At 38.3% G+C, this 22359-nt stretch overlaps 1 protein-coding gene across 5 annotated transcripts in view; it reads right to left on the bottom strand.

Annotated features, from left to right (window-relative positions):
* Positions 1-22359, bottom strand: part of NAV1 (neuron navigator 1) — a 249009-nt gene that overhangs the window by 160260 nt on the left and 66390 nt on the right. For 2 of the 5 annotated variants that reach the window (XM_087929272.1, XM_087929270.1), the window contains exon 1: positions 7587-8774. The exons of 1 other annotated variant lie outside the window; for it this stretch is intronic. In XM_087929272.1, coding sequence (XP_087785398.1) covers positions 7587-8721 — 1135 coding nt within the window. In that variant the 5' untranslated portion in view covers positions 8722-8774. Of the gene's footprint in view, positions 1-7586; positions 8775-22359 lie in introns of those variants that run through there. 2 more of the 5 variants (XM_026713013.2, XM_087929271.1) reach the window with 2 other exon arrangements.

Below are 22359 nucleotides of genomic sequence, written 5' to 3'. Positions count from 1 at the left end.
ATGAATTGAATAAAGTTTCTTATTACACCAAACAGGAAAACTATCATTTTTAACTCTTAATTCCAAAACATGCTCATTTTAGCTCATTCATTCAATTCTGTGTCATATATAAATGTAATGAGTGTTCCTTCTTTCTCATTATCCAACTTGTTAATAAAATATTAAAGAATTCTGGGCCCAAGATCAAACTGTATGGTGTATTTTATCAAATGTTTTGCTGAAAATGAGATACATATGAGCCATGGTGGTGCAGTGGTTAGAGTGCAGTACAGGCTACTTCTGTTGACTGCTGGCTGCCTGCAATTTGGCAGTTCAAAATCTCACCGGGCTCAAGGTTGACTCAGCCTTCCACCCTTCCGAGGTGGGTAAAATGACGATCCAAAATTGTCAGGGCAATATGCTGACTCTGTAAACTGCTTAGAGAGGGCTGCAAAGCTCTAAGTGCTATTGCTATTGCTACATTGTATCCACTTTCTCACCAAAATCAAAATAATGAAGTTATCCTTGACAAATCTGTGCTGGCTTAAAATAATCACTGTACTGACTTCAAGTTGACTACAGACTTCTATGTTCTGCTTTAGAATCTTCCTGTGTAGTTTTTTTTTTTTACTTCTGGCAGCTTCTTGTTTACAGTGTTGAAACCTACTGGGATGGTATGCTTAGCATATACCCTAATTATATAATTTAGATGCTGAGGAACCAATGAAAAAATGAGATCAAGAATTGAGACAAGTCACTGATATAATTAAACAGTTCCTGGTACTATTCATATTGCCATATAACCAATCGTGTATTCTGACACTTTCCAATACAAATATATATAACTTACAGCAACTTCATTCTTGCTCTATGCTACATAACATTCTGGCTAATTAATGCCCAGGATACATCTGCACGGTCTATATTTAGTCCAGGATGTGCCTCAATTCAGATGATGCAAGTCTTCAGTTCTCTGATTTGTTAGCCATTTCTAGGTTTCTTAGCAAAAGTATAACTTTACTGAATAGATATTTATTTTATACATCATTCCAGTTTTAGCTTAAGTAAATATCTCAGGATATCTCTATTCCAACTTCTACTAGTTTGACATTGTATATCATTTTTGGAATAATTTACAAGAAACCTGAAATTGTTTTAAAAAGGGGTGGTGGTATTTTCATAGTTTGAACTGCTGAAACATCCCAAAAGAGTATATCTATGTTCAGTCAAAACCTAAATCATGGTTTAATGTTACAAGAATATGTACCTAGGTTCTACATTCCCCTTTTCTCTGGTATGATTATAAGGAGGTCAAAATTTTCTACTTTCATTTTAGAGCAACCATATTTAGGGTGTTGTCCAAAATTAAACTGAAGATTTACTATGTACCAGTAACTAAATAATCAGCCTTCATACGCTTGCTTGCTTCTATCAAAAATTAACCACAACCTATCCAAATTAGGATTTATCTAAATGGAAAATACTGGTTATAAGCACCACACAATACTGAAAGAAAGTGGTACAAAAATGTGGGGTATATTAAAAGATTAACATTACACTTTACTATCTTTAATTCTGTAAATTAAAATGTCCACATTGTGTTATGGATGGCTTATTTTCATATGCACATCCCTGGGCATTTGCAGGAGAAACCTCATTTATAGCTTCTGGCAATAACAACTATAAATTGAGGCCATAATTTAAAATATACTAGGTTATTATGTGTTGGTTTCTTATATTTCTCGAAAGTGTATGATAGTGACTTTCACAGAAATCTCCCCACAAAAATAAATAGTAAGGGACTAATATAAATTACAACTATATTAATCATACAAAAATGAGAGAAACAAAATTTATGAGCTACTGTATCATTACAGTAAAATTGGTGCACAATAAATTGCCTCCTATGATGTGTATAGAAATTGTCCTTGTTAATAGAATAATTAACAACCTGAGAAAAGGTGTGGACAGATTTGCAGATGACGTCAAATAATGAAAAGCATTTGAATAAGAATCATATCATAAAGTCTTCCCAAACTCTTGTGGCTTTACAGGGATGAACAATAAAATGATAAATGAAATTCTTAGCTAGATATGCCAAGTGATATAAATTAAGATAAATATCCCAATATAGTGTTTAATTGCTCACCAAACCACCAAGGATGGCTACCAGATTCTAGATAAGCTATAGATACAAAACAGAATATAATGATTTTTTTTTTTTAAAAGAGTACAATGTTATCTAGTGGCTATCATAAATAAAAGTAAACATTGGGAAAGTCAAAAAGAGGAACAGGAGTGCATAGAAACTTAATGCTTTTTAAAAAATAAAAATAAAAATTCATATCAAATCTCCAACCCAGAGAAAAGATTCCTGAGAAGGAATCAATAAATATGCAATGCAATTGAAATAGAAATTAAGAGATTTTCTATTGTTCCATTAAGCAGACCTGGAACAGTTTCACTTCTCAATAAAAACAGTGATAGAGAAGAAATTTGTTTGGGTTACAAATATTTACCATATACATGTTCTATCTTATATAGAAACTGATATACAATTTATACATCTAAAATTACATTGTATCACACTTTGCTATGCAATTTACAAAGTATGCACATAAAAGCATGTATAACAGGTGACATTACATTCAGAATCATGTATATTTGGGAAACATTAATAAAAGCACCCAAACTGGAATATGCACAAAGGATACACACTAGAGAAAGCATATGCATATATATTTCTGTACTGGTTTTTTTTTTTTTTTTGAAGAAATATACCTGCTGTGGAAATAATATAGGTTGGTAATATTAAAAAATGAGAATCAAGCTTGAGACACTTGCCTATCTTCTCCGGTGAAGTTTCTTCAATGAACAATACTATAATTAAATCCAAGATGCCAAAAAACCCCAACCCACCTGAATAAAGAATGGATGATTCAAATTAAGTGTGTCTCTTGAGTCAAGTTTTGAAGGCTGCAAACCAAATGCAACTGGAAGAAACTGATTATTTCCTTATAACTGCTCATCATTACTCCATGTATTACATTAATTAAGCTATTCCTGAAAATATCCTGTGACAAACATGCATAATAACCTATTGGTTCAAATATATACACAAAATAACAAAAATTACCATATGTGTGTGGGTATCTGTGTAGACATACATGTACAAAGACTACCCAGAAAACATTTTAAAAGTGAGCAGAATAAACAAGATCAAGTTCACAAGGAATTCAATTTATTTTTGATTAATTAGAGCGATAAACTCAAAGTGACAGAATGAAGTTTAACAGAAACAAATGCAAAGTTCTCCATCTAAAGAAAAGAATGTAAAAATACACTTATAAAATGTACAGTTCTACAACTATACACTTATAGATACATGGCTAGGCAATAATATGTATGAAAGAAATCTTGGAATTATATTTAATCACAAGTTGTGATGTGCTTGCCAAAAAGACAAACACAATTTCAGGCTACATCAGTAGAAGTATAATTTTCAAATCATGGAAAGTAATGTTTCCACTCTTCTGCACTGGTCACACCCCAGCTCAAGATACCACATGATAAATTGGAGAACTCAGAACTGATATAAAGAAGAGTTACAAAGATGAAAGGGGATTAGAAATGTGTCTACAAGAAGAGCTTGTGTAAATAGCATATTTAGCCTTGAGATGAAAAAAGAATTGTCATGCAACAAGAATCTCTCCATATACCTGAAATAGAATGACCCTGAAGAAAAACATGACCTGTTGTATATTATCCCAGAATAAAGGCATGGAATAATGGTCTGTTTAAACTGTCATTCCAAACAAGTCATTCTGGAAGATAGTGAATTCTCCTATCCTGGACATATAAATAGAAGCAGATCTATTTTGGATCCTTTCATTTGAATTCCTACATAGATCATAGGATTGACCTTGATGACTTAAATGTCATCTCCATCACTGTGATTCTATGATAAGCATCTATCATTGTAGGTTAGGATATTTGGAAAATCACAAGGAATTAGGAGAATACAGTTCACACAGGAAAAGCAGCAATTAGGTTTTCTGCTTTGTTTTTCCTTCCTTGTGATTCATTCTACATTTTGACAAATGATATATATTTATTTTCACATAATGTATTTATTTCTTGGCATGGAAGAAGGAATACCAAAGATGCAAAGAGAAATGTCCTATGAGGAAAATGCTTGAGGAAAACAAGAATTTAATTTCAAAATACAAAATCAATTCCTGGGCAATTTGCTTTATCCATATTCTAATAGAGGCTAATAGCTATTATGACAAACCGTCCACTTTTTGTTTCACGTTTGGGAAGAATTTTTCCCCTCATATAACTATCTGCAAACCAGAGAACCTAGACACACCTACAGGCAACAGAAAGAGGCCCTATGCAAAAGTTTAATCTATCGATATTGTCCAGGTTCCATAGACCTATAATTTTCAAATAAGTTATTTCTCTTATTTGTTCAATGGCTCTGTCAATAACTTCCTCTTCTGACACAAACCTTCTTTGTCATCTCACAGCCTGTTATGCTGTATTTTCTCTCAGTTCTGCCAGTGCCCAATAATTGTGGTTGAAATCCTTCAGCTTTGTGATAGTTCTACAATTCCCATCTTTACCAATGTTCTTGAATATTCAATGTTATTTTATACACTGGTTTTTCTACATATGTACAATGATTCAGAAGCACTTGAATCGCCATTATTGAGTTCATACCATCTTCAAACATAGCAGAATACATCCAATGTACTCATTGTTTTTCTACATAAAGATCTTTGTTTAGAACTCTGCTGGATCAAACTCCTGGTCCATCTAATCCTGCAGTCTATTCTCACAGTAGCCAACAAGGACCCAACAGCTTCTCAGCAGATGGCCTTCAGAGGCAATCATACTGCCATCAAGGCTAATAGCCACTGATTCCCATGACTTCCATGAATTGGTCCAGCCCTTTTATTTGAAACCAGCCATATTGATAGCCACATCACATAGTAGCAAATTGAAAAATCAGCCATCTCTTCCATACTCACAGAAATACAAGTCTAGAAGCTGCCACTTAGGCCACCATCCAATTCCCTTCTCAGTGTAATAATTCATCTTAAAGCATCCCTGATAGAAGACTGTGTACCATCTGCTTAACACATCCAGTAGAGACAAATATACCATCCCCCTATCTAACTGACTCCTTCATTAAAGTAGCCAAACTGGTAGACCATTTTTCCCCCCTAACATTTAGTTAGAAGTTGCCTTCCAGTAACTTAACTCCATTATTCACTTTTTTATTTTTATCCCCCCTTGATTACTTATAAATATTCAAGGTATCAAACATATGTAATAATCCCTTCTCTTCCTATTTTTCCCACAACAACATTGTGAGGTGGGTTAGGCTGAGAGGGAATGACTCACAGTCTCCTTAAGCACTATATTTTCCTTTCCTTACTCTGGAATGAGGGAGAATGGATCTTGACTACCAAGCTAACTGGCTCTGAACTACCTATGCTGAAGCAAGAACACCCTAGAGTGTCCAGTAGATTTGTCCTAATCTTAAGGGATTTGAAAGACTGGACTTTTTCCATGCAACATATGTGCTAGGCCACCAAATTAGGACTCTTTCTATGCTTACCTAATAACACTTCTTTTATTTCATATTTTATTATTCTGTTTTCAGAAACAGTCTCTGCCAAAATGCTAGTTTCCCAGACATATCCTTTTCACATTATAACATACCATAATGTAAGAATCCTAAATCTGTGTTTTTCTGTTATTCCAGCAATAGACTTCTAAACTTTCATAGCTTGGTCCTAATTCCAGACTCCTTTCTCATATAGATATTTCTAGTTACTGCAGTTTTTTTCCCTCCTACTTCTGGTCCTAGTCTGTTATCCAAAATTCTAATGCTATTGATACCACAAATCATGTTCTTTGAATAGTTCAAATAGTAGCAACAGTTGCTAGTCAACCCAAAGGGTGTGGTAGTTTTTTAAGATACAGACAGCACATGACCCAAGAGAATGCAGACAGATAATCCTAAATTTCTCACAGCAGGATTCCATACACTTATGGAAAACTAAGCCTTATCAAGTATGCAGGATTGCTGTTTAAGTGCACCAATCCCAGTATTTTAGACATCCTCCCAAATCTTCTGCCCCTAAATGTAGATGTCCCTGTTTGCATTCTCTCCCATCTGCATACAGATCAGTTAGACAAAAGTATTTATGGGGTGGGCAGAAGAGAATTTTGTATTCCTTAGTGATGGATCATTATGAGCCAAGCCGTTGCATAGAAACCAAACTGTTGGTACTTAGGCAGTACTGCTATTTATTCTCTCTGTGCTAGGCGTACAGTCTTTGCAAAGCAGCCATTCCTGGGCGGATATCTCAGAGAAATTCCAGGTGCAGAAAGTAGCAATGGCAGCAGCACTGTTCCTTTGCAGATCACCTTAGTAACCAAACAAGAGTCCATTCTTCTCAGTCTGTTGAAGGATGCATCAGCCCATCCCTCCCTCCCTACAGCCATGTACCCCCACTTCCAACTGCAGCTGATGTAGAGATGCTAGTGACCACTCCCCTCTGCCACCAGCCTCAATCAGAGAGCAGTAATGACTTACAGAACCTCCAAGCACATCTGCTAAACCGTGGGGGCACATTTGTCTATAGGAAATTACAAAAAACAGCCTGCTGCATCTCACAATTTGTGCTTTTCCGGCGTTGTGAATGGCTGCTCATATAGCAGTCACAGTAGCTGTGCCCCTCTCTCCCCTTCCCATAGAATGTACCCATAAACTGCCCGCAGAACGATTAGAAGACTACCATGACATAACTGCAAACACAGAGAAGGGCCCTTTCTGGTATGATTCCCCCACTGAACAAATGGGGAGCCATCCATTTTAGCATGCCCCTGCAGACTAATCCCTCTCTAGTCAAGTACACCCCATTCTGCTGAACTCTGGGTCTAGATTTGCCCCATTTTTACCATGTTTCTTTGCTTGTTCACCCTGCTCTGCTTAATAGCCTGAAATAGGAAACACGGTTTCTGTCCTTTATCCTTCCCTTGACTTGTCTGAACCATTGGGGGGGGGGGGTATGTGTCAAAATAATCCCTATTCTTTATGTCCATTTCAGCTACCCATTTGACATTTTTGCCTGAAAAACAAAAAACAAAAAAACCCAAAAAACATTTTAGCCCAAAGATGTCAATGAGGTCAGGTTAGAAATGATTCCACTTCCCCTTGGAAAAGGGAGCAAGCATCCACTCTCGAGGAACAAAACCAGAATGAATGCATAATGAAGATGGCAGGAAACCCGCCAAGAGTGCTGACAGCTGGAAAATGACCAAACTGAAATGGCATACCCAGGATATCCCTTTCTTTGGAGTGTTACTTGCTCTTTCTAAGCCTCCAAGTCCCCTGCTCTCTGAAAGACTCAGTGGCACCAGGCGCCAAACAGCTTCGGTTTGTACCGAGAGGACGAAATCAGCCCCGCAGAGGCTCCCCCATCCAGCCTGCTCTCCGAAGGAGCGATGACTCCCCTTGCTCAAAAGCCCCAACAGCCTTCACCAGCAAGGCAGATCCCCCGGGAAGGAAGGGGGACGGGCTGACTCACCGAGCATCTGGCTGAAGAGCAGCTGCTCCAGGTCGCCCAGCACGGTGACTACCAGTTCGGGATCCACCTTCAGGAAAGCCTTCTCCTCCGTCGGCGCCCCCTTCCCGGCCGGCTGAGAGGCCGTTTGCGGCGGCTGCTGCGGCTGCTTCTGCTGCGCCGCCTTGCCCTTATTGGAGAGGATCTCGTCGTCCGACTTGGAGTCGTCGCCGCTGCCAGCCTCGGGGGCTTTGCTGAGCGGTTTGACTTCGGCGTAAGGCCCCCGCGGGATGCGGCTGGGCTTGCCCAGGTTGGAGGGCAGCGGCGCCAGCGGCGGTTTGTTGCTGGTGACCGGGGCCAACTTAGCCTGAAAGAGCGAGTGCTCGGACCGGGAGAGGTTCTTGGACATGAGCGAGGGCGCCTGCTTGCCGCCTTTGAGGCTGCGGCCCCCGAAGCCTTTGGCCGCCTTGGCCATGTCGTCGCTCCACTTGGGCTCGTAGAGCTGCATCTTCTTCTCGCTGTCGGTCAGGAAGGACAGGTTGGTGAGGGACTTCTGCTTGCGCAGGTTCGACGCCACCGGCAGGCGAGCCTCCACGCTGTCCGACTTGAAGACCTTCAGCTCAGCCGTCTTGGGCGCCACCCCGGCAGGCCCTTTGGGGTTGGCGCGCTTCTGCATCATGGCCTTGCTCCCCTCGGACGCCGCCTTCTTGTAGCCCTTCAGCTCCTCTGGCCCTTCCTCGCCGTTCAGCTCCGCGTCCTGCTGCAGACTTCTGACGTGGTGGTTGCCTCCGCCGCCGCTGCTACCGAGCATCTTCTTCCCGCCCGCCGCGAGGAAACCATTTAAAAGCCCAGCTTCTGAAGCACGGAGGGAAAAGAAAGAATGAAAGACGGGGAGGAACGGGAAGGAGGAAGAAAACGGGTGGGGAGGAAGGCGAAAGAAAGGAAAGAAGGGAGGAGGAGGAGGAGGTAGTGGTAGGATAAAACAGAAAAAGAGACACGCTATCAAAGCAGCCGGTGGCACCTTCCCCGCCCCGGCGCGCTCACAGAGGCGCAAGAGCGCACGGCCCCTCCTTTTCTCCCTCTCTCTCTTCCAGCGCCGCCGAAGAGAAGGAAAGGGACTAAGGCACACGCACACGCGCGCGCACGCACACACACACATACACACACAAAGGCCTTTCCTGCCCGCCCGCAAGATGCTCCCGGCTGGCTCGGAAGAGAAAGAGAATGGAGGGAAGGGGGGGGGCGCAATACGCGCGCTAGGCTATTTTTGGTTCTGCGAAAAGGAGGCGTGGGTAATTGTGCGTGAGGGGGTGTGCGCGCGTGTGTCCACACAGGAATAAGTACGCGTGCGCGCGCCCTAACGAGAGCTAGCTGTCTGCGGTAGAAAAGACTCGCTGCAAGAGGAGGGGGCTCGGCGAATTTTCATCGGGAGTACGCGGTGAATGGGACGTCGTCTGAGAAGCAAGCCGGGCAAAACAAGCTCGTACCCTGAGGCCATTTAGGGCGTCCTCTGTCTTATCTTCCACCCCTCCTAGACAGAAAGGGAGATCAGTCGCAAATGGCCCTTTCCAAGAAAGAATCTTGACACTTGGCACTTAAAAGAGAAAGCTCTGTTTAAGGTAACTTAGGCCACCTTCAAAACAGTCATTTGCCTTACTGGAAACCAACGCCTTTCCATATATTTTAGGGTTCCTTCTTATATTTCTTAGATCAGATGGAGCCCAGCCTTCCTTCTAATACTGATACATTATATGTACAATTTTGAATAATGCTTTACAAGTCTATGAATGCCTTACAAGTTATATATGAAAGGCTCAGTGATGGTTTAGTGGTTAAAGCACCAGGCTGGAAAGCAGGAAATGGTGAATTCAAGTTCTGTCTTATAGCCACCAAAGCCAACTAAGTGACTTTGGGCCAGTCACTCTCTCACTCGCCCCAACCCACCTCACAGGGTTGTTGTTATGGGGAAAGTAGGAGCAGCAAGATGTGTTGATACACCTTGTAAAAAAATAAGAGTGGATACAAATAAATAAAAGGATAACCAGAAAGATTCAGTGATAAGTTGAGAAAAAGAATGCACCAATGCAAACTCCTCAGTGCCTAAGTTGGAGAAAAACTGCCTTTCCCATGTAATTACATAATCTTTCTCTATATGGCGTCAGGCTGCTGTTCTATTAGTAGAGTGATTCTAATTTAACTCATTTCTGAAAGGCCTGTGAAAAGATTATAATTTTTGCTAATGAATATCTCTGGCACTAGATAGCACTTTTCCATGTATGTTAGGTTTCATTTTCCAGGTGAACATGAAGCATAAACTAGAACATGTGTAGAAGAATGGCTGTACACTGCAAACAATTTGGAATATAATTTACCCAAGGAGAACAGACAGTCTGCACTAATCTACAGTTTTCCCTTTTGTCAGCTAAATGGAAATTATCAGTAAAGCCTATGAAAGGTAGTTTGCAAGTATTGTGTGTGCTGAATCAGTTTGCTCAGGCATTCATTCAATAATTTATATTTTGCTTTATACTGTTTTGAAACAGCTATTGTTAAATATTTTATTAAAGAAGGTGATTTAAAAGCAGTGATGTTTAAAGAAATATAGAATCAACAAAGAACTATATGATTCAAAAGGATTCAAAAGGTAAGCAAATGTCAATCAAAACGAAGCCTATGATAGAAAATCAATTAAATCATTTTAAACAAGGGCCAGAAGGTTCTTCTCATGGTCATAAAGTCCATATTCCACACAGACCAACAATATTCAGAAAAGACTCTCCTGTTGAGCTCAATGGTTGGCAGATTCCTGTAAGAGGTGGAGATCCATGAAACAACTTGGTTCCATACTGCTAGATGTTAGTTAACTAGTAATATGCAGACTTTCAACTGAAAATAGGCCATTCATTACTAATAATAAAAAGAGAAGTCACTAATTGTCCAGCAAATATTTTACATATAGTAAGAACTGCAGGTATCCTAGTAACAAAGAGACTGAAATATGAAGTCCGCAGTTCAAATTTTGCTTTGTCAGAGAACACAGAAACAGACACTTGGACTTGGGCAAAGAACCTTTTGCCCAATGATAGATAAAAATATTGGTCTCCCTCCTAGATTTCTTGTGAGATGATCTATGTGAAATATTTTGACTGCTCCACAGACCTAAACAACTGCTAAGTATTATAAGTAGTTAATGTGAGATCACTTTAAAAGTGATGGTAGCAGTATTATTTAAACAATAAAAATTAATAAATATGTTAAAAGATTGTCTTATCTCTTAGTGTTTATGGTAGAATACCGCTTTAAAAATATTTATTTGGTAAAGTGTCTAATTGATTTCAGTGAAGCACATTTGTAAATCAATATTTATAAGTTTGCAATTTTAGTACACACAACTCTTCTAGCAGTACTGACCTGAGGAAAGAACAATTGCAACAGCTGCAGAATTACAACACATAATTCTATTGCTTTTCAAGATAATTCCTGTATTTTCAACCAGAAAAAGAAATACTCAAAGACAGCTATCCATTTTAAGAAAGGAATACCCTCAGGAATCCTGCTAATAAGTAAACAGCTCAATCTTATGACATAAACCCAGGCAAGACTCAACAGATCAACTTAGATATCTATCAAACAAAATACTAGGAAAGGAAGTGATCTCTCCGCTCTGAGTCACTGCTGCGTTATTGGTCAACCAAGGCCTACCCTCAAATCCCAAAACAACTAACATAACATGAGGCAGTCTTCTTATCTCTGCATGGATAGACAGTGACTTAAGGCTTTTAATGTCTCATCCATTTACTCATAGGGTTTTTGGGTTTCATTTCTGTTCTCGCTGTTCAGAATACTTCACATTTGGGGCATGCATTCCTTATCAGTCTGTGTAGGAACCCTGAACAGCCACTTTGTACAGTCTGTCTAACTGTTAGCTATAGAATGAAGCTAATTTTACAGATACACCTTATCTCCTAATATTCCTGTTTTCATTAATTTATCCCAACTCCCTAATGGGTGGTTTAACTGGTGTCTCCTTATTGGATGAAGTTATATTGAAGACAAATCTGAAGTTGGTCTGTTGTACATTGGAAAAAGTGCAGAATCATTTCACATGGGCCTCTGAATATGGAGAAAGCTGATCTGAACTAACTTGAGAGATAAAAATTCACATTTCAAAGAGATGTGTCTAGAGAATAGAAGGAGGAGCAGATACAGCATATCAGAAACAACTACAGGAATAAAAACAAGATTTAGATTAGGCTAGATAACTTTATATTGTACATTTGGATATGTTGTATGTTAATAGTGTATGTGTTAACAGGCTAAAGCTTTCCTATGAGAGATTGGATAAAAATCTTGCCAAGTCCTCTACTGTAAACCCACTTCCTCCTATCCCGATCAATTAAATCATAGCACAGCTATTATTAAGGGTTGGAAAGAGTTCCAGCATTCATGTTCTGCATAATATCCCTATCTTTTGGGGATACCAAGGATGTAGCTATAATACGAGGGCAATTGCTTGGTTTAAAGCTTTCCCCACTAAATGTTCTCTAGATACATTAGACTGCAATTCCTTTTTTCCCAAAGAGCCTATCCAATGACCACACAGACAGAGGAGAGAGACACCTGTCAGGGGAAGGCTGTTGCAGAGGTACTAGTTCTATAGAGAAAAAGATAATATTTTAAAGTTATTCTTATAGCTGCCATTGTTCAGGCGTTGTACAAGAACTTGATTACCTCAGTATTTAAGAAAATTCTAGTCTCACATTTCTCTCCAGGAGAAATGAAGATTTACTCACTGTAGCTTTGGAAATAGTACATTCCACAAGAAGCTAGAGTAAAAGAAAAGTTCTAAAATAGTAAGTGTTTGAAAGACCAATGAGTTATTAAAGCATCCTTGATAGACCGCTTTAAATCTGTTTAGATTATTTGCTCCTGTATCATGATACAAATGTCTACTGTTTAGTCTATTAATTCAACTTATAAAAACATAGGTGCTCTATCCACACTTACAGTACAAGTTACAACAGCCACACAGTCCAATCTTCTCCCTTGGATCTACAATGCTGTCCACATTTTGTGCCCATCCTATGAGTGAAACAGTATAACATCATCATAATGTAGTATAGCAAAGTTATTGGTCCTTTTAGATTGCAGTAACACTACCTCAGCAAATGTTCATTCATATATTTTCATTTCAGATATCTTAAGTGTCAATACGAGTAATCTTGAGTTCCCTTAGATTTTAAAAAGAATGTAAAATCTCTGGTTCTTGTTCTCCTAATCTTGTTGATGAGGTCAGGTATTGTGGATGGGATCAGAGGTGTATTTTGGCAGTATTTAGAAGCATTTTCTATCCCCAGGATCACTAGCCCACTTCCACCTGACATGTTTGGATGAGAAAAAGCAATGCTTCCTAAGAAACAATTAGACAAGACATGGAGGAGCCCCCCAAAATTTAACGGTCAGAGAAAGTTGATCAGATGATTAAAAGTGGCAGTGGGACGCTTATACCTTCAGATTTGCAAGATTGATATCAACTCTCCTAGGTAAACCAGATAGGAAACATGATTAGAGGAATTAAATCTACTTTATTATGAGGCTGCATTAACAGAATCTTGCAAGTCTGAAGTAGGGAAGCATGGCAAGAGGAAATCTCTACTGTTTTATTTGGGATGAAGTTGTTGTTAGTTGCAAAGTCGTGTCCAACCCATCACAACCTCATGGACAATGTTCCTCCAGGCCTTCCTGTCCTCTACCATCTTCTGGAGTTCATTTAAGCTCACGCTTACTGCTTCAGTGACTCCATCAAGCCACCTCATACTCCATCCCAATGAGATGGGATTGAGTAAGATGATGAATTGGCCAATTTTGCCTCAAAAAATATTCTGAAATGATTAGAATGCCATCATTTTATTTAGGAAAAAATATTAATTTTGAGCAAATGCTGAGAATAGTTGTGCGGCTGTATGCTATTAATAGCAAATTTAGGGTGGTAAGAAGGTTTAGGACTTTATAATTACAGAAGTTGCAGGATTTAATCTGAGGCAGTCACTAGGACCAGAGCTTTTGGACTTGTGCTGGATCCATTCTCAGGGTGATCTTGCACGAGTCTGAAAGCTTGGAAGAGTAAATCTCTAATCCTGGTAACTGACTCAGATTGGATCTTGCAACATTATCCAGGGACACATATATTCACAGTTATAGGAATCTTTATTACAAATGTAAATAAATCATATTGTTCAGTGAATTTTTTTTGCTTTTGTTTAGTTTTCTATAATTTTTATTTGTTCTTATTATTTTTATTGTGGTTAGGCTGCACTCCAGAAGAGGGAACATTACAAATAAACATTTCATTTTTTCAGTTTATGCCTTAAAAATATTTTGAAATTATATAAGTCAATAAGATAACTTTGTTTTTAAATACAGCGCCCCTTGTAAACTTGTGAGAGAAATGTTGAACTGACCTTCTGCTATGTATTTCCTACATTTTTCTGCATTTGTCCCTTTCAATCACTTCCTTTTCCCTTATAGTAAAAAAGTCTATGCAGCAGCTAATCAGTTTCCGTTCTCTTTCTCTACAGGACCAAGCTAGCTGCACAATCAAGGCAGTGTCAGCTTCCCTGTTCTCTGAGGCATTTGTATCTGAGAGTGATCCCCTATCCCTCTTTATTTTTTTTTTTATTATTTTACCTTGGAATGGAATTGGAGGATTGGCCAAGAGAAGTAACTAGCTGAGAAATATGACTCTCCTCATATTAGTTAGCTTGTGATTCAGGTACTTTCTCCATTATGGAGTTTCACCACTATCTCTGAATCAGCAAAAAAAAAACAAAAAAACCCCTACATAAGCATGAAATTTGTCATTCCTGCTTCTATTTCCGGTCACTGCCAGCTACCTGACTGGCCTGCAAGTTTTTTATACACCATGCTGGTGGCCTTGGGTGATTCTGAAACAGAGGAAATAATACTTTAACACTAGTTACAACTTGTTAACTCCAACCAGTCTCACTCAGGGGCTGGAGACAAGATGGGCTGCAGAATATATAATACCATCACAGAAAAAAAAAGTTATAGGGCATACTCGTGACACAATTAGTTGTGAGACTTTCAGAAGAGACATGAAGGATAAAAAGTAAGACCTGCAACAAGGATAGCGATATTTTTGGCAACATTGTTTTGTGCCAAATGTGGGATATATAGGTAGCACTTAAATTCGACAAGGAAGAATTATCAAGATTCCTGCCTACAGAAATTCTACAAATAATTTAGGAAGCCTGTAAAGGTGTCCTCATGTCTACTTCTTTTAACCCCCGACTCTACAAAAAGAATCTTTTACTGGAATGTTTTCACACCTGAAACAATTTAATTTAATTTATTAAATTTATATGCTGCCTGACTCTCAGCAACTCTGAATGCAATGTCTATATCTTCATCTCAAATACTATCTCTAGGGTGGAGCAGGGCATAAAATGCCTCTTCTAGATTAATACTTGTCTGTAAAAGTGTGTAAAAGTACTTGATGCCAGCTTTTTCTAAACTGTGAACTATAGTAACAAGATATGTGCAATTTGGCTTTTTTATTTAAGAGTCCTTCAGAAGTACTTAATGCAGAGCTTTTTCACTTTGCAAATTAGAACAAAATGCTCTGCCTGTCCTATAGATTAGAAGGTTTTCAGTTTCCTTTTTGACAGTGAACAATAAAGACCAGAGACAAAATTTTAAGTGTTCAAAAGAAAAAGAAAAAAAGAATGCAGGTCAGGGGAAGAGGGAGAAAGGGAGATGATTTTGCTTTTAAATCCCCCCAAAATGTGTTTCATATTCACACAGCAAAGTGTGAGGCTTTGGCTCCATTAGCAATCAAATAAATACATAGCCCAACAATGGAATTTAAGAAAATCCTTTATCCAGGAGTGAAAATAATTTTAGGCTAATAAATCCATAAAATCACTCTTACATACACAATGCAAAACAAAAATACTTCATAAATTTACATGAGCAATGAAGACTAAATTGTTAGACGTTTTAGAATATTGGGAGCAACGTAATATAAAAGAAACTGCATTGATTTTCTTACAGACAAGGCTTCTAGCAACTTGAGCTGGGCTTTTTTATTCAAGCTTTTGGTAAATGTGAACTTTGGAAATAAATTATACAATGGGTAAGATCAATTTACAGTTCACAGAAAGCACAAATAATTGTTAATAGAGACAATTGTTAATCATGAGATACAGAAGAAGAAGGAGGAGGAGGAGGAGGAGAGATGCCCACTCTCTCCTCTCTTGTTTATTTTAGCCTTTGAAATGGTGCAATGAGGTAAAAGACAAGATGAAAAAATTGAGGGAATAAAGGTTAAAAAAATAACTGGTAGTCCTTGATTTATGACTATAATTGAGTCCACAGTTTCAATTGTAAGTTGTGACAGTTGTTAAACATTCCATTTTATAAACTTTTTTGCCCGTATAGTTAAGCAAACATAGTGATTGTAAAGTGAACACTGAGGAAATGAAGTGAACAGTGAGATCATTAAGTGAACTTATTGTTGCTATGGGGTGTTTTTTTTTTTTTTTTTTGCTGGAAACTGGTTTTTGGCAAAAATGTCCCAAAAGGTCTAAATTTTGATCTCATGACTGCAAGATATAGCAAATGTGCACAAATGCTGAGCACCCAAAATGCAGTCACATGACCATAGGTGGCGAGGAAATGGAGGCTGGAACTTCAAATCAGAGTGATAAATTCCTTTTTTCAGGATCTTCTGTAACTCTGAATATACACTCAGTGACTTTTGTAAGTGGAGGACAACTTGTTGTATAAGTTAGGGGCTCTTGAAATGATTTGGTGTGAGTTTTGAAAGATCCTTTCAAGGGGATTGTAATATTAATGGACAACTGAAAGAATTTGGTGGTATTGGCAGCTTTCAAGATTAATAAACAGAAGGTGGAGATTTTAACACAAAGAAAAGAAGAAAATTTTATATCAAGTAGCGTTGATGAATAAAACAGATTTTAAGATAGAGAATATGGTATGATAATTGTGAATTATATGTTATTTCAAAATAGGTATGTTAAGATATGGAACGTGTTTTAAAAGACATGTTAAGATGAAGGAAATACAACTGCCATTGTCAAGGATAAGTCCTGTGATAAAAATGGATGTCTTTGCCTTGGAATTCTATTCCATTCCATTCCATTCCATTCCATTCTATTCTTATTTTATTTATTAAATTTTTATACCACCATATCTCAAGGTGACTAAAAGAGTGGTGTTATTATTTCAGACAACACCCATTTCAATAACTGATACACCATTTAAAACAGTTGTAGAAGAATAGATCTAAATTTGTGTAGCAGGGGATAAAACATGAATTAAATATAATGTGTTAGAAAATGCAAAGGAAAGAAGATAGTGGGTCTGTCTGATTTGAAATTGTTTTTTGAAGCATGTTGTTTGGTTTGGATGTAGGAATGGGTGCTTCTAAGAAATAGAAAAACTCTCAGACTTAGAAAGATACAATGTGAGATTTGGGTGACATGGTTGTTTGTGCTAAAATGCTAAAATCTTTGGCTATAATATCCAGATCGAACAATGGAATAATCACTATTTGCAGATGCTGCAATTTTCTTGGCAAACACTGACAATTTTGAAGACAGAGTAAAGGACTATCATTCATTAGAGGCAGGGAATAGTATTTAGCATAGAGCTATATACTGTAAAAATAATTTTTTCTACACTTTATTTTCTTGTCCAATCAGTATGACACTGATCAGTATATTAAACACTTCCATACCTCTGCTATTAGCATCCAAAATTGGAAACAGGGATACATGTAATGTAATGTCATGGAAGGACAAACCATATGTAATACTTATAGATAAATGTGAAACAGGAAAGCTGCTTCCATGCCGTTTTGAAACAAGATTGACTTTGCAAGCAAGCAAAGAGGCAGGCAAGAAGGCAGGTAAAGACTGAAGGATAAAGCTGTTTATGTGTTAATTAGTATGGCACAATTCCATGCTATATTTGTACAGAAATTCTTCTGCACAAAAAGTATCTTAATGATCGTCTATTTTTGTAACTTTTGCACTTAGGCTTCTTAAAACTTCACAAGTAATATCAGGTCTAATATTGATTAGTGACCTTGATCTAAATGCTAAGAAAATTGATTAAAATGACATGGTTGCAAAAAGTAAACTGGTGCTGCTACTTTAGCTGTTTTGGCTGTCACACCTGATCTAAGGTAATGGTTGGATGAGGCAGACACAGATTCAGTTTCAATGAGTCATAGAACAAAACTCAGGTAAATATGTTTTTCTCAAGCAGCCTCAAAATTCCTGCTCAACTTTTTGTCTAGGCACATGAGAGTGATGAATGCATTTATGAGTCACTAGGGTGACACTGAGGTCTAATGGTCAGTAACCTGCAGGAACCGAAAGTTCACTGTAGATCACCCTGCTGCCAGACATTCCATGATACTTTGTCACTGAGAACTTCCTACAATATAACACGGTGCTTTTGGTTTTGTTTCAAATTGACCGGATAGTGTTGTCATCACCTTCTTCCAACCCTATACCCTCTAAAACTTTTGGAATATACATGCCATCATTCTCAGGCAGCAAAGTTTATGTTAGTTGGAGGTGATCAATGCTTGGTTATCACTTGCTGGAGATAAAGGGATTGGTGGAGTCCTTGATGCTCTCCAAGGGAGCACTAAGGACTGCACAGTTCAACCCTAAGCTATTCTCTTCTATTGTTATAATGGGATCTGTAGATTAAGGAGCCTCGGTGGCGCAGTGATTAGAGTGCAGTACTGCAAGCTACTCCTACTGCAATTTGGCAGATCAAACCGCACCAGGCTCAAGGTTGACTCAGCCTTCCATCCTTCCAAGGTGGGTAAAATGAGGACCCAAATTGTTGGGGGCAATATGCTGACTCTGTAGTCCACTTTGAGAGGGCTGTAAAGCACTATAAAGCGATATATAAATCTAAGTGCTATTGCTATTAATCCATGTGGAGAAACCAGGTAGTCAATGAAAGACCTAGGAAAGGGTGTCAAACTCAAGGCCTGCGGGGCCAGCCTAGAAATATCTAAAGACCGGCCCACAGTGCTCTGCTGGCCAAAATGTTTTTGGCTGGCAGAGTGCTGCAGGAGGGTGGGGAGGCCAAAAATGGGCCACTCAGGGCCTCTGGGTGGCCCATTTTCAGCCAGCAGAGTGCTGCAGGAGGAATGGATTAGACTGGATTACAATTATATGGCCTCAAGTAAGTGCCTGATCTGGATAGAAAAAAAGCAACATTCTATGTTAATACTACAGTTTAATGCCAAATTTTACATACTGTAGGTCCATTTAATCTACAATCAACAATCTATAGTTGACCGTCATTTCTCTTAACTATCCTGGAAATTTACCTCTGCTGTTAGATCTTATATTATCATGTTATTTATGCTATTGTATTTTTATTATTAGTTGAATAATAAAAATACAATAGCATAAACAGCTTTTCTGCCTGGAAAAGCAATTTACCATTAAACAATGGGGTATAAATTTAGAAATAAAAAGTTTAGTGGAGTATGAAGAATTAGTAATAAATGTTTGCCAGTCTAGTACAAAAGATAGGAAAATGGTTATAGTAAAGAATTGTGGAAAGAAGAGAAGGGGAAAAATGCATCTTGATCCTGTGTCAAATGGCCACAATCGCACACATCCGGCCACACACACCCGGCCCTCCAAGGTCAAACACAACCCTGATGCAGCCCTTACTGAAATCAAGTTTGACATCACTGATCTAGGAAGTCAGGGTCTTCTGCTGCCTTTGCTACTCTTAGGAAAGCTCATCTAATCCCTGGTATAGGGAAGTTAAGGGGTTCCCTAAAGGAAGGACTGCAGGAGAAAGGATGATCACAAAATGACACCACTAGATGGTGCACTGATAGAATGTTTAGGGCAGATACATTTTACTGATAGATAAATGTTGTTAATGTTTTTAAAACATTTGTATTTCTCAACTAAACATTGAGAGCAAATCATGTTGATGGATTTTCAGTGGTAAAGTACAGCCAACTGCTAGCATGCCCTTGGGAAGCGCTTGCAGCTGCCTAAATAGCTGATGGGGCCTCTTGCTGTCCGGCTTCAAAACAACTACTTATATCTGTAGCCCATGGATAGTATGTGGGCCCATCTTCTTTCTAAGCAGCTGCAGGAGCTTCCCTGTCACCTTCCGCTTTTCCAAAAGCATAGTTCTTTACGTGCAGATTCTCAAAACATTTGAGAGTAATCAGGACTGAATTCAGTATATTATGCTGTTCAGTTGCGAGATAATTTTAAGAAATCTGTCCATAGCTACCTCTGGATTGAAGCCCATAAGCAACAGATAAATGGCACACCACCCACCTGAGGCTAACTGCCTGAACCGGCCTTCCCTGCCCCTTTCCCAGTTAAAGGACAGGAACCTATCTGTATGCTTTTCCTTTATCTAAATCAAACTAAAGGAAGTGGGCTTTGATTATAGTCCCCCCACCACTCTCTCTCTCTCTTCACTAATTATTCTTCCTGTGGGAGGGGGCAATTAGCTTTATCTGGTGACCTCACAAAGGATGCCATGGCAACAGACAGGATATATCACATTAGAGAGCATTACCATGTAGAATGGAGAAGAAAAAAGAGGGGTGATGGAAATGAAAAGGCAGAAAATTGCTTCAGGCAGAGAATTCAAGCATCAGCTTTTTCAAATCACAGCAGAGCCAACAGGAGACTATTCCATAACTAAATATACCCCAGATGTTTTAGACAACTATCATAATTCCCAGCTGGACACTCATTGGGGGTAACAAGAATCACAGTCCAATACATCTGGAGAATATGATAAGATTCTTATATAACACTATAAAGAATTTGGGAAAGAATAAATAAATTGGCTGCCAATATTGTATAATGTATTACATATATCTTCCAAATATATTGTGAATTGTCCATGCAGCTTCAGACTATGAGAATTTCTACTTTAATCCACCTATAGAGTATGCGGCTGACAAGGCTGGCTTAAACTCTGTTCTTAGTCAGACTAAAACACCAACCTACCAACCAGGGGTGAGAACAAAGACAATGAATTTAGATTAGGCATTTTAATGGTATATAATTTAAACACTGACATATATCTTAAGTTTTAATTGACTTAAATCTGCAAGTGGAAGTTCTTCATTAGTTGTTGACCCCATCAGAGACCTCAGGTTTTGCAAGGATATGTTATGCAATTAAATTGCCAAATTAAGCAACAAGCCATGAGAAACATTTCAGGATAAGTTAACTGGCATAATTATCTATGGCAAAAGCAAACACCTTCAGGTTGAACAGTGGCATATTGGGGGGGGAAGGCGGAATAGCTTCCTGGGAGGGCACTGATGAAACGTGCATTGCAACATTCATTGTGCAACTGGCCCTCCTTGCATATGTATGTGTGATATTGCAAAAGGTATGGAAGTAATTCATAAGAGGTGATCACATGACCCTGGGACACTGCAACTGTCATAAATACATGCCAGTTGCCAAGCATCCGAATTTTGTTCACATGAATGCTGCAACAATTGTAAGTGTGAAAATGGTCATGTCAGTTTTTCTCAGCACCATTCTAACTTTGGTCACTAAACAAATGGTTGTAAGTCAAGGACTACCTATATATCCTTAATTTTAGCAAAATAATGATTAGGATCATCTCAGCAAAGATTAGACATCTAGATGGAAAGGTGAACACCAGATGGTTTTAGAAAAGGTCAAGGAACAAGAATCATTACTGCTATTATGGATAATTAAAAAGAAACCAAAGAATGCTTAAAAAGTTAATATGCTTCATGCATTGTATAAAGAGCTTTGATTGTATCAACTGTGTCAAAGTGTGAATGTCCTTAGGAAAATGGGAATCTCAGAACATGTCATTGGACTCTGGGGAAATCCACACACACAGGCAAAACTCATTGTCTGGATGGAACATGGTGAAATAGGCTGGCTCCAGTTTAGCAAAGGAATGAAACAACACCTAGTGAATTTAACTTGTATGCTGAATATGAAATATATTGAGGGGAGCTGGATTGGAAGATGACAAGAGTAGTTTTAAATTGGAAGAAGAAACATCAATATTCTTTTTTATGTTAATGACCCTATTATAATAGCTGAAAATGGAAATGATCAGGAATAAATGATCTAGCCATGAAAATCAAAAACCACAGTGAAAAAACAACTTTAAATGCAGAGAAAACCAGAATAATGACAAATTAAAGCAATTAACTTTAGAATTGATAATGAATATATTGAAGTGGTGAATAGTTTTTGCCTTTTAGGATCAATCATCAGCACCCAAGAAATATAACCATGGATCAGTAGCAGCCAAGAAATATAACCATGGATTAATACTTTGTAAAACAGTAATGATGGTCATGGAAAAGATATTTGAATGCTAGTATTTGTCTATACTGCCAAAAAAACATAGAAATGTGCAAATAGTGGTTTTTCTGTGACACTATAGGGAAGTGAAAATTAGAGTGAAAATGAAAAGAGTATTGACGGTTTTGAGCTTTGGGGTTGGATAAAACTCCTAACAATACTGAGTAGCCAAGAAAACAAACAAACAATTCATAAACAAATCAATCCAGAGTTTTCATTCAAGACCATGTTGAAATTACCACATTTTGCATACATTATGCAAAGATACAGCTCCCTTGAGAAATCTGTAATGCTGGGAAAGGTGGAATGAAAGAGAAAAGGATCAAAAGAGCAGCACGATGGATGGACCTGATTGCCATACCATTCTCCAT

Source organism: Pseudonaja textilis, chromosome 3 (genome assembly GCF_049901715.1).
Source record: "Pseudonaja textilis isolate UNSWEBS1 chromosome 3, rPseTex1.2, whole genome shotgun sequence".
Classification (NCBI taxonomy): domain Eukaryota; kingdom Metazoa; phylum Chordata; class Lepidosauria; order Squamata; family Elapidae; genus Pseudonaja; species Pseudonaja textilis.
This window is presented reverse-complemented; position numbering and strand designations above follow the sequence as displayed.